General features: G+C 49.7%; 1 protein-coding gene across 1 annotated transcript in view; it reads right to left on the bottom strand.

Moving 5' to 3' along the window:
* The window catches only part of UBE2O (ubiquitin conjugating enzyme E2 O), a 62,079-nt gene that overhangs the window by 4,791 nt on the left and 44,329 nt on the right, over positions 1-12,959 (bottom strand). The window contains exons 9-17 of the mRNA XM_063408972.1: positions 11,905-12,410; positions 9,047-9,201; positions 8,033-8,145; positions 6,832-6,957; positions 5,761-5,850; positions 2,819-3,476; positions 1,800-1,936; positions 1,092-1,295; positions 384-441 (exon numbers count right to left, since the gene is read on the bottom strand). Of these exons, the coding sequence (XP_063265042.1) occupies positions 384-441; positions 1,092-1,295; positions 1,800-1,936; positions 2,819-3,476; positions 5,761-5,850; positions 6,832-6,957; positions 8,033-8,145; positions 9,047-9,201; positions 11,905-12,410 (2,047 nt within the window). The remainder of the gene's footprint in view (positions 1-383; positions 442-1,091; positions 1,296-1,799; positions 1,937-2,818; positions 3,477-5,760; positions 5,851-6,831; positions 6,958-8,032; positions 8,146-9,046; positions 9,202-11,904; positions 12,411-12,959) is intronic.

Genomic DNA, 12,959 nt, shown 5'->3' with positions numbered 1-12,959 from the left:
TGGGTGACTCAGTAGGGATAAAAAGTCCTGCAAATGAGGCCCAGTTTAGCAACTTCAACTAACTTTGGTAACAGGCTTGAGGACATGGTGGTTCACCTCTGTCTGCTCAGAGTAACAAGCAGACAACTCTGTGCTTGGCTGCTGCAGTGAGAAGATGGGAAAGCATTTTCCCAGAGCCCTGGGATGCTGCCAGAACTGTGGGCAGGAGAAAAGCTGGCACCTGCTTCCACGGCTCAAGCAGAGGTAAGGACACTGCTTTGTCCAGCAAGGTGAGAGCAAAAGGCAGCACTAACCCAACTGGGGTGGCAGATCCCAACTGTGAGCCCCCCATAAGTTCCTCCCTCTGCCTTTTCCTGCCCCACAGGCTTGGCAGGAGCATTTACCTTGGATGGAGATGAGTACTTGAAGGAGACTGGATTTACTGGTCCACCTTTCTGTCCCCTGAAATGCACACACAAATACGTTAAAGGGCTGAAGCACCATCAGTTTACTCTGTGACTATTGTCAGATGAAGTGAGGCCCCAGTTGCTCTGCATTCCTGTTGCTGACATCCTGTGGCTCACAGCAGGAACAAGGAACTGACTCCACGAGCACGTGACGTGCTGGTGACCCATCTCAACAACACATCTCTCCGTTATTTTTTTACCAGCACCACACCCCCTCAGGCCAGTTCTGTCTGGAACTGTGTAACCTTACACACCAGCCATCAGTTCCAACCCCTCCCCAGCTGCCCTGTCCTGCTCAAAATGTGTTTCCCTGTGCTTATTACAAGTCTCCAGCTGGACTTTGTACCACGCCACATGATTTGTCCACAGTGTGGAAGACAGAGCCCTAACCCACAGGCACATCCCATGCTGGTGTTAGCATCTCTGCTGTGGCTGGTCTGACACCAGACTTCTCATTGAGGAGAGACAAATACAGACCCAGAAAAAGAAGAACTACACCAGTTATCTGCTCCAGACACCTCCAGAACCCAAAGCCCAGTCAAGCACCACCCAAGAGCAGAAGTCACTCAGGTGTGGAGGGAAGTGAGCTGTTCCAAAAGCAGCCCAGCACGACCCCTGCTCCCTGCAGGTGGGTGCTGGCATTACCTTGCCTATCCAGGTCCCCAGGAGGCTGACACACACTTTGCCATTGTCGTACAGGTTGGGATTCAGCCTCCCACTGCACTGGGAGAGGTAGCGGAAGAGAGGCGGGACAGCGGGGTAGATGTTGGGGAGCTGGATGTCGAAGAGGAAGAGGCCATCCTCGTAGGGTGTGCGTGTGGGCCCTTTGATAAGTGCTGAGAAGAGATCCTGTGGGGAGAGCAGGAGGTCAGGCACTGGGAAACACCCTCCTACCCTGGCAGAGCTGAATTTGCACGGCGGGAGAGCTGGGATGTGATTGACTCAGCCTTTTCAATTGTCAGCTCAAGCAACACATCTCAGGGCACTTCCCCCACCAGAAGTTGCACCCTGAGAGCAAAGTGAATCTTTGCATCTGAAACAGGGCTTTGAGGAGGGCAAAAATTCCCAAATTTACTCCCTGCTGACACAGCCCCTTGCTGGCTGCCTGCCTGGTGCCACTCAGCACCCAGAACAGGCTCCCTGCAATCAGCAGCTCCTTTTTTGCCACCCTGAGTCGGGGAATGCAAAAGCAGCAAAAGCAGCCATTTTAGGTAATTACAGCCCTATTTCACATGCTGCACACATTCCTGCAGCTCTAATGCAAAGGATTAGGGCTAAGCAGGGAATTCCAAAGACAGGGATCTGGATGCTGAGCCCTGCACTAGCACAGAGGCATCTGAGAGAGGCACTTGCCATTCGATCCTCGAAGGTTTTCACCATGATGCCATCAGGCAGGGACGTGGCCAGCAGAGCCATCTCCTTCCGCACGGTGCTAAAGAACTTCTTGGCTTCTGGGGGCTGGAACTCCATTTTCTTGAAGGCATGGGAATCTGTGGAACAAGAAAGACAACAGAATAACAGCCTGCCTTTGGAAACTGCCACAGGGTCCTCATGAAGGCAAATCTACCCATGTGTAATATGCATCATGTGGAAGAGAGGAGTTAACTTGCTTTGGTGCTGAGCCAGTAGGCAGCAGAGACTCTTTCCCACACCGTACAGCAACCACAACCTGCATCTCCTGTTCTCACTGTCCCACACAGCACTGTCCCCTGTGGCCCAGGGGGAGCCTTGTCCCACTGCTGGGACAATATCACAGAGCAATGGCCCTTCCTCTGCCAAACCTAAGCACAGCTCCCCACTTTCCCTTGCCCACACCTGCAGCTTCACAACACTTTGGTCACCTTTCCCTCCCAGGTCTGGCCTGGCTGGCTCATGAGCACCTTGGGCTCCACTGTCTCCATTGTTCCACACAGCCAGATGCTCTTTTTTATTTCTGGCCATTAACATTGGTGCCAGCGAATAAGGACACTGGCTCACCAAGGACACCCAGCACAAGAACAGCAGCTGTTTTTGCTCTGCTTCTCAACTGATTCAGCCCTGAAAAACAGCCTGAACAAACCCCACAACTTGCAAGGAAATGTCTGAAGTGGAAAGCAACTGATGTCTGCAGTTCTCCACCATTAGTCACCTCCCTGGGAAAGAGGAAAGCACACTTCTGAGGCTTGGGAAGGTGCAGGAGTGCCTAGAGAGTCTATCAAAAAGCCATGCTTAGGTCCCAGAACACACTGTTGGCTTAATTTCTCCTCTCCAGTTAATGAGCTGTGAAAAGGATTAAGAAGAAGAGAGGACACAGAATCCAAAAGGTTTGAAGCAAAGGTTTTGGATAAAGAAACTGCAGGACAGCAGTGAAGGACCGAGTATGCCACACTCACCTGGAGCATACTCCAACACAGAGAACACTTCTCCCTTGGCACTGGTGAAGGTGACTCCAGGCTTCCCTCCACTCTGCTGGCAGAGCACTGGTGTCTCACTGGGCCACTCTGACCTCACCGGTGTCTGCGCCTCTGCTTTTTCTTCCTTCTTCTCTGTCTCTACCATGGCTTCCATCTTTTCCTCCTCAGCAATAGCCACATTGTCCAAGGTCTTCTTTAGATTTTCCTGCAGCTTTTTAATATCATCCAAGAACTTCTTCTCCCGAGTGGGTTTTTCCAGTTCCACAGTTGGGGAGGTGGGAGAGCCAGTCAGCAGCTGCTCCACAGTCATATTTTTCAGGCTTTCCAAGATCTTGATGGCCTCCTTTAGTTCCCGGAAGCTCTTTGGGGCTCCATCCTTGCCAGCTTTATCTGTAGCAAGATCTGCAACTGCCATAGCCACAGCTCCCTGGACTTGTTCTTCTACTTTTTTCACCTCCTCTGCTGCTGGTTCCTCAGGCTCAAAGTCCTCAATTTTTGGGTGGTCATCTTCCATGAGGCCATTATCTGTCTCCCAGCTGTCACTTTCATCCTCCCACTCTGAGGATGCCCCGCTGGTGCTGCCATCAACAGAATCATAGTCTGACTCCTCAATTTCTGACTCAATATTGTACAAGTGCTAAAGGAGAGCAGAGTAACACAAAGCTTAGGCTGAAGCACAGTTTTAGTTGTTTTTAAAAGTATGTAATGAAAAAAGAGTTTCCATCTGGAATTGGTTGGGCTGTTTAAATCCATTCCATCTATACTGGCACAGATTTTGAAATCATACAGCCCCATCCTCCACTTTTCCAACTATGGCATTGGGGGTAAAACTAGGGCAAGTTCTAGGTGGGCTGCAGTCCTGCCAGTGTCTGGGATTCAGCCCCTGGCAGGTGCCCCCCAGCTACCTGGATGCCCCAGGGTTTCAGAGCACAGAGCTCAAAAGATATCTGGTATCATGTGAGGAGTTGGTATTTCTAGTCCTGCCTCTGCACCAGCAACTGTGTTGGCACAGAGCCCTGGTTTGGCTGCCTCCACACTCTGTCCTTCCACAGAGAGTGCTGGAACCAGAAATGCATTCCCATAGCAGCTCTCCTCTCCTGTGGCACACAACACTTGCAGACAGAGCCTTGCTAGGCTGCTTTAGCTGTTATATGTGGCTACTGCTTAAAATTCAGCTGGGACAATGGAGCCTCGCCCAAGTTGCTGAATAAGCTCTTACATAAAATGTTCTCTTCCCTCTCACTACTGGAAGCTGAACACATCCCCACTCCATCCAGCCTCGCCTCCTACAACCTGCTCTGGCACATGCTACGTCTCAGGAGATCTCTGCAGAGGTTTACAGACATCCTCCAGCTTTAAGCACCAGCACAGAACCAGGGGAGCAAGAACATCTTTACAGGGCTGTGTTTGCAGTTACAGGATGGGAGCATTTTATCCACAAGCTTCTGACATTTGATTGACAGCCCAAGAATCCTCTTAATCTTGCAAGATATGACCCCAGAGGCTAAAACACAGGGGCCCTCAGTCATCTTGTCAAAGCCTTCAACTGTTCAGCCAGTCCTGTACCACCCGGAGACAGGCAGCCAGCAGAGGTTAGCTGGGTTCAACACAAGTGACTGCAGGCAGGAAAAGCCATCAAAACTCACTGCCCTCAAAGCTAATCCAAATCTGAGTTGGAAAGTTAATTAGCCTGTTATGCCATCTTTATTTTTAGAGCTGTGAAAAAGCATCCAGACAGCTCATCTCTGGGCACATGGTCAGGCATTGATAAATCATGGCTTTACCAACTGATAATTCGTGCTCCTGACATTTCCCTAACTCCCATAATTATGCAGAGGAGCAGAACTGAAGGGACTGGCGTGACACAGCAGGAGCTGCTGCAGAGCCCCAGCACTGCAGTGTGAGAACAGCTCTTTGTGGAGCACGCATCAGACCTCTGATTGTGCCTGTGATCCAAGCACATGTGACAACAGGGGGAAGGGAGACAGCAGCCTGCTTTGTACACCCCAGTCCACTGCCATAGTGCAGGCATTGACTATTCTACTGTAATTAATGCAGAGCTGCTTGGTTTAAAAAGGAATCTTGCTCAAATACTTAGTACTTGCTAAGGCATCTCTGCAGTGGAGGCAGTGGTTGCCCTGCCAGTGACAGAATGGGACTCTACAGATGTAGGTTGTCTTGTATCTTTAGGCTGTCTGCCTTCATTCCAGGCAACAAGAAGAGAAGACAAGGGATGAAACTGTATGGGGAGTAGCAAGTATGAGTACAAGACAGTACAACAAAAGTCTTAAAAGAACCCCAGATAAATCAGCAAGGTGCAGTGGATTAGCAGTGCAGCTGCATCTGTATTTTTCAGCTTGCACCCAACCCTTTCCCTCCCTGCGCTGGGATAAGACTGGAGTCTGATCCCTGCATTAGCTAAGGTTACAAATTGTGGCTCTGGCCCAGCTTCTGGAGGAGTTTCTTTAGCCCAAAACCCCACTCTGGTGGCATTTCACAAGAGAGACAGAACATGCAATCGTCCTTTGGCAGTGCCCTAGTTGGGCAATGCACTAACCCGGGCTCCAGTCAGAACCCAAGATCCCTGAGCTCTGCAAAGCCCCAGGTGCTGGAGGCCAGGAGCAGGGCTCTGGGCAGAGCTGGGAGCATGCAATGCACTTGTGAAGGCAAAAAGAGCCTGTCCAGGCTTTCCTAATCACTAGGTTAGAAAGCAGTTATGACAAACTAGTTGCCAAACCTCCCGACAAAAGGATTTTCCTGTGCTGACAGAATTGGGAAGCAACTCTATTATATGGGACTGCACCAATCAACAGAGCAAGAGTCCCTTACCCAGTGAATCTCTCTACACACAGGATTTACATCCAAGTCCTGTCAGTCAGGTAAGAATTACAGTGACATTGGGGGCTGGAGCAGGACCTCACCTGAGGCAGAATGATAGTCTTGGAATTGTCAGCCCACACCACTTCCACCTTACTGCTGACATCCACACGAGCCACCTGTCCGACCGAAGGCTGTGGAGACAAGAGTGGTTTGTCAGTCCCTTTTCTTTCCTCAGGCACTTCAGGGCAGAGTAGGGAGGGTTTGAGAAACACATTCCCCAGCTGGAGAACCACCTAGAGCAACAGCTGCATCCTACGTACAGAAACCACACAGCTCTGCCATGGAGGTGGGGAGAACTCCTCTCCACAAGGAGCACGAGGGCTGGTCTGGCAGGAGATCCTGATCTTTGACAGGACCAGTGGCCCTCCAGTGCCAGCAAGGGACAGGTCCTCCATGGAATGGGGGTGCCCTCTAGTGGGGTTCCCTCAGCCCCCTCAACATCACCAGAGGCTCCTCAGAAAACACAGGCATGAACAAACAAGCCACAGTCGTGCAGGGTGTGCAGGTGAGGAGCACCTTGCCCTGCAGCAGGTTATTTAGGTCAGCTGAGCAGGCTGGGATATGTTTCATGCTGTAAGAGCCACACTACACCTTGTAACACTTTTTTAGGGCAGCTCAAAAGCTGGAAGTCTGTCCAGAGGTGTTTCCTCTACAATACAAATTGCTCCTGCTTCCCCCAAGGAGCTCAATTAGCTCAACAAAATTAACATGAACGTAGCTCAGTCACCATAGCTGAACCACCGTCTTCTGTTGCCAAGTGAAACTGGTTTCATGACAAATCCACCTTCACAGTTGCTCAGGAGCCCACAGAATATCCTTTTATTACAAGTTACTCTGAAATCCTAAGCAGGAGTTTTATGAAAAGCCCTCAGGCACATGTTCAGTTCTCGTCTCAGCTTCACTCTTGCTCTGCTGCAGACTGTCATCAAGGTCACAGGACTTTCAAGGTTACATCTCCACCAGACACAGATCTGACGTGTTACTCATGACAGCAGGGGACACCGATACAAAAACTGGGAAGCTAGGGAGTTTAGGATGCCCACGTGGGGCCTAAAGCCTTCCTATCAGCTTTCCCAAGTACACCAGTACCCGGTGATGGTGGCAGGACTCACCTCGTCCTCCTTGGCGGCGGCTCCGTCCGAGTTGCCGATGCGGATGACGATGTCGGTGGTGCGGAAGCGGAAGTCGGGGTGGTCGGCGATGTCGTACACGCTCACGTCCTCCTCCTCCCCGATCAGCTGTGCCCAGACACAGTGCAACATCAGCCTCAGGGGGCTGCACGGACCCCCAGAACACACCCTCAGCACTCCAAAGCACTTGGTGTTTCATTTTGCCCCTTTCAGCTGCTCCAGCAGCCTGCAAGGGGCTGCTGCTGTCCCTCTTGGTCATGTCACCCAGCAGCATGCAGATCAAGGAACAACAATGAAAGGAAGCAGATAGTCTGTCTCATCTACTCATCCTCACTTTTACCTCAGGGTCCACGTCACCACAATGAGGAGACATGCAACCACAGTGTTTTATTCCCTTCTGAACACCCAGATTTCTCAAAGTAGTTCAATGGGGCCCAAAGGGCTAGAGTTTACTTTTGAAATTATCCAAGGCAACAGGAAGTATATGACAAAAAACCTTGTCATTTAATGGGAAACCTCTTTCCTTTCATTTCTCCTGGAGAAAGAGAGCCAGGAGCTCACAAATTATGAGAAGTAAGTGGAGCACAACCCCAGGCCAGACTCATGTTCTGCTTCTGCACGTGAAGGGCCCTGCTCAGTTATGACAATGTGGTCTGGCAGGCTAAGACAAAGCAGTGTTGAGGCTCCCCTCTCATCTCCAACTAGACTGCAGTCTATCAAGACTCTAGAAAATACAGCATTCCTACAAATCCCAAGAAAAAGGCATGAGTGTAACTACAGGCAATAGTACCTGGCAGGGGCAAGCACAACAACTTGCAATAGATTGATCCTCTTTCTATTAACCATGCAAAGACATGGGGAGGAAAAATTCTTATAGTGAACTCAAGAAATCAATTGTCTGTGACAACTTTAGCAAAAATCTTCACCCATACCAGAACCTGATGATACCATGGTATGTAAATTATCCACCTGGTCTTTGCTACCTCACAGGCATCTACAAATATGAAGTGACATCACCTCCAGCTAAGTCTCCCAGACCTATAAACACTGTTCCCTTCCTCAAGGACACACAATCAATGCAGAGCTGATTTTCAGGCTTATCTGTGTTTATGTGTGAGGCTTGTGTTATTTTGTGGCTGCTTTCTCTTAGCTGGTGGCAGCAGGCACTGGCTCCTGCACTTACCTCCACATCATCTCCACTGGGTTTCAGCTTGAACCACTTCACCACGCAGGTACGGCCAATGTGGTCCCCAGACTGCACCACTCCGTACAACCCAGGATCTTGGGAGCTCTGAGCTTTTGGTCACAATGGGAGGGAAGAAAACAGACAAATCAGGCAAAGAAGCACAGACTTTGCTCAGTGACTGAGGCTGTCAGCTCCTGGGCTCTCATGGCTGAAGCCTTCCACTTGTGAATGACATGAGGAAAAACACTTCTTCCTACACAGTGAAAATTGTTGCCAAACTAGAATGGTAGAGCTGGAGCTGACGGGTTACTCTAGTTTCCACAGACTACGTGTAACCCAGAAGACCAGTCAGACTATTACTCATCAGAAATGGCCTCATAAAACAGCCTCTATTTATGTGAAGCCAGTTTCCTGCTTCACAACCTGAGTGTCTTCACTGCTGAGGGTCTATCCTTGCTAGAAAAGGAGCTGAGAGTCAGATGGTGTCATCAGTATTTCATATCCAAAAGCTGTGAGTCTCCTTGAACTTGTCCTGTGGCCCTCACTAGCATCACCAATTGCTTTGGTGAAGAAAAGGAATTCAAGAAGATGCCTCTGGATCCCAAAACTCTCAGTGAAAAAGATGTAAAGGTCATGATAGATCAGCCATACAGAGAAAACAGGTAACTGTTTGTTTCTGAGGTAAGCTGTTTGTTTCTCCCCTCACTCTGGGACAGAGCTAAGAGCTGTTGGTCCTTTCAGTATTTATCAGGCAACCCCTGCTCTGCAGAAATACTGAAAATCCTAGTTTGGCTCCTAGGTCTTTGTTCCTTCCACATCCTTCCTGTTGTCATAGTTCAACTTTGGTATGTAAATAATGGTTCTCTGCTGCCATTCCCACCAAGTCAGCTAAATCACTGCTGTCCCTGTCAGGTGCCCACCTCAAGTGAGCTCTAACAGCTACAAAGCAAATTAGGGGATCCTAACCGAACAATACTTTGCAATTAAGAGCATTGCTCTGACACCCAATACCTCTTTTGTCCACCACAAAATCGCCAGGGCAGAACTCGTTGTTGTCCAGATGATGGACAGGGATTAGCTCATTGGAGCGGATGTTTGTCTCCACCGTGCCGTCCTGCCACATCACGTCAGCTGAAGTCATCGTGGTCACCACCTCCACAGCAACCCTGGCAGCACAGAAAGGGAAGGAGTTACCAAAGGGAACGTCAGGGATCAGGATGGACCTCAGCAACACAAAGATACATGGATCAGCAGGCTGGGAGGTCAGGAAACCCCATGTAGAGCCCATGGACACAGCTACACAGCGGGCTTTGTTTTGATGGGTTCTCAACCCCTGCAGGTGTTACTCCCTGACTTTCCAGGGAGCTCCTGCTGAGTTCACTTTTATTCCCATGGAGGCAAATTAACATCTACCAGCACCCACTTTCTGCCCCTGACAGAAGCATGACAGGAGCTTCAAATAATTTGAAACTTGAGATCTTTTCCACTGGAGCACCTTCCAGCCTGACAGCTCTGAGTAGTCTTTACAAGAACACATGACTGGAAAGATAAATCATCACAGCCCTTCCAGAGAGAAATAAAACCCAACAAAACAAAACAAAAAGAAAAGAGGCAACACATTGAATGTGGGTAAAGCAAAAGGATTTTGTTTAAAAGAGAATGTCCTTCCCAGCTGTTCAAATACATTCATGTCTCAGCAGCTCAGAATTTAAACCCGAACACGCCACAATGGACCACATGCTGGTTCTCTGCTGTGGGGCTTGACAGGGATACTTGAGGAGGCAAAGTGCTTGGGGCAGGAGGGACAGCCTAGCTGGACACTCTTCTAATACACCCTCCACTAATTTCATCTCTCCTACAGCACAGAACAAACCAAATCCCACACAGGCTTTAAATTCTCCCTTTACTTTGCTGGCCAGGACTTCCAGAATAACACATGTGGTGGATTTATGGTAGTTTCAGAACTAAATCAGAAAGAAGATACAATAGGCAAATACAGCTGTTTGCCACCAGCCCTGTTTTTATGAATGTTAGAGAAATATTTTTGAGTGGAAACAAGATGAAGATTTTAGTGGGGCCAGCACTTGGTAGCAGAAATTATCAGAGAAGGTTCTGTAACAGGCCAAGTGTGTGTGTGTGATATGTAACAAGATGGTTTCTGGGGGACATAGGACACGTGCAGCTGAGGATGGGAGTGGAAAGGGTGTGCAAGGAAATGGGGCACTCTTGTCTGCAGCAGCGGCTTCAAACAAAAATCAAGACTTGCTGTTAATAAAAACCCCTGTATACTGTCCCTAAAAGCCACCCAGTGGTCTGTGTGCTGCGCAGAGAGCTGCAGCAGGTCACTCACTGGTGGCAAAGCCACATGCTGAGCTGGCCCCTGCAGCCAGACTGCCCAGGAGCTGACACAATCACATGTGGTGAGCAAGTGCAGGCAGCCCAAGCACTCAGCATTTCTCAGCAGTGCCTGGCAGAACATCTCTGATGGCCTCAGCACCCCAGAGGAACCTTCAACAGCACTGGCCCCTCGCACTGAGCTGTGCCCAGCTGCCACGTGGACCATTCACAGCATCAGCTGGGGGCTCTCAGTCTGTGCTGAGAAAGCCTCTGTCTCCTCCTCTCTGTGTCACGGCTGCCTCTGCATCTCCTGGTATGGAGCTGCCCTGATCCAGCACTGGAATTTCTCAGGGCTGCCACAGGGATTTCTCCCCGTTGCCTGCATGGTGCAGGGAGCCACCAGGTGCCTCAGCTAAGCTCTCCTTAGCACAAACCTTCAGTAAAACAGAGACACTTAGCGGGGGAGTGAGACAGGAAGAGTGAACCGAGAAGCCGTTCCCAGGAACTCTATCACACACTCCCATTTTTTCTCACACTTGGATACTGCTCTGCTGGGCTTTGTGACCTTCAAATCTAATTTCTCCAGAACTCACAAGGACTACAAGAACCACTCCTCTTGCATAGTGGCAAAGCTAAATACCTACAGAAAATGCAAATGAAGTTCATGACATTTTCAAACTACTGGATCTCTTGAATAATCTCTGATAATGTCACTTTCCTGGGAGAATTCTCACACGTCCTCTTGTACCAGTTGATGCAGAATCTGTGCACAACTAAGCAGCTCAGGGAAGCCAGCAAACAGGCAGACCACTTGTCAGATGTCCTCACATCCCATGCAAACAGTTTAAACATTCCTAAGTTAAAGGCAAAAGCTGCTGAGATCCAGTTTTATCTGGAAATGGGCAGATACATGCAGTGCTCCCTCCCTCAAGCTACTGAAATCAATTCCTCCAAGGCTCTCAAGGAGTGAGTGCAATTTGTTCATTAAAAAATTCTAATATTAAGAAGTATACTGCTGGCAGAAATTGCAGATCTCTGCAGAGCAGGGTGAGGATAACAGAGACCATAGCAGCACTACCACCTGCCAGCTCAGAGCTCCGTGCTGCTCTGGAGACAGCTCTCTAGGATAAGCTGTCCATTCCTAGCACGGTCTGTCCTCAGCCTCTCTGCAGAAGCTGCCAGTAAGGTAACCAATTAGTGTCATATTTAAGCTGTGTGATCTTTATTCACCTCTTTCCCTGCACACAGAGCCTAACACAGCACAGATATGCTGTCGGTGCCCCGAGGCACAGCTAAAATGGAATAGCATCAGTGTCAGGTCACATGGCCCCAGTTTCATCAGATGCTGGACTGAGACCAAGCTGATTCCACACAGGCCACTGCACAGTCATCACAAGATAACTGCTGTCAGTTACTACCGAGCGGTGCCCAAACTCCTTATCCTGCACCCCAGCTCAGGTGGTGCTTTACAGCTGAGCACTTGGGTAAGGGAGATTTTGGCAATTCCAGGTAGGTGTGGAAATCCAGCTCACCTGTCTCCTGGCTTAAACTCTCGTGAAACCTTGGTCTTCTTCTTCTTGTGCTTCCGCTTCAAGTTTTTGATGGAAAGGGGGATGCTCTTCTTGCGGCAGGTGCCGCTGCCACTCTGGGACGAGGCAGTGGAGCTGGCAGAAGAGGTGACAGAACTGGTGTCATCAGTGTCATCAGCTGCCTCATCGTCAGCATCCTGCTCCATGGACTGCAGCTGGTAGTCAGGCAGCCCTTCATCCTTCAGGAGAAAGGGAGGCTGCTGCTGCTGCCGCGCTGCTGCTCCCCCTTTCTCCTTCCCTGTTTCTTCAGGCTGCTCCTCCTTTCTCTCCCCAGGACTTGGCGCACTGTTGGAAGAGTCATCCAGCTCACACTTGGATTCAGGCTTAAGCTCTTCTGATTTTTGGTCAGCAGCTGCAGCAGACTCTTTGTCAGGGGCTTCAGCAGTGCCCTGAGACTCTGGGGAGCACGACATGATCTTCACGATCTGCTTCTTCAGCAGCCGTCTCACCTGCAGAGAGCAGACGTGGGTCAGAGCTGTGCCTGGACACTCAGCAGGCTCCCAGCCAGCCTGGGGAATACTCAGCTTTGTGCAGGGAAAAACAGCACCCACGGGGCTCTGCAAATGTCACCTGCACCAGAGTACTCTGCAAAGCAGCATCTCACAGTGCTCTGCTCAGGAGCAGCACTGCACTAGCCCAAGTAATGTAAGCTTTGCTCCTTCAGTTTATTTTAAGCATGTTTTGAACTTTTTTGTTATGGAAGGTCACAAGAAGATGCACAAGTTAATCCATGTAACAGGCACAGACACACAGAGAGGTCACCATCTACCTACTGATGATTCTGTTATTCTAGGAACACCATGGCATTAGAGCCAGCAGGTACAGACCATAGCATGACTCACTTGGCCTAGGAAGCAAAAACAACTTCCTTGTTTCACAGCAGCAAGGATTTAACTGAATATTTCAGCTCCATGAGAATGCCAAGGAAAACAACATGTTTTTAAGTCCCATCTGTCAGAGCACACTTGACCCCCTGCAAGGTGACACTTCTGTGTTGA

This window comes from Prinia subflava, chromosome 12 (assembly GCF_021018805.1).
Source record: "Prinia subflava isolate CZ2003 ecotype Zambia chromosome 12, Cam_Psub_1.2, whole genome shotgun sequence".
NCBI classification, from domain to species: domain Eukaryota; kingdom Metazoa; phylum Chordata; class Aves; order Passeriformes; family Cisticolidae; genus Prinia; species Prinia subflava.
The sequence above is the reverse complement of the archived record's forward strand: the minus strand, read 5'-3'. Positions and strand labels throughout refer to the sequence as shown.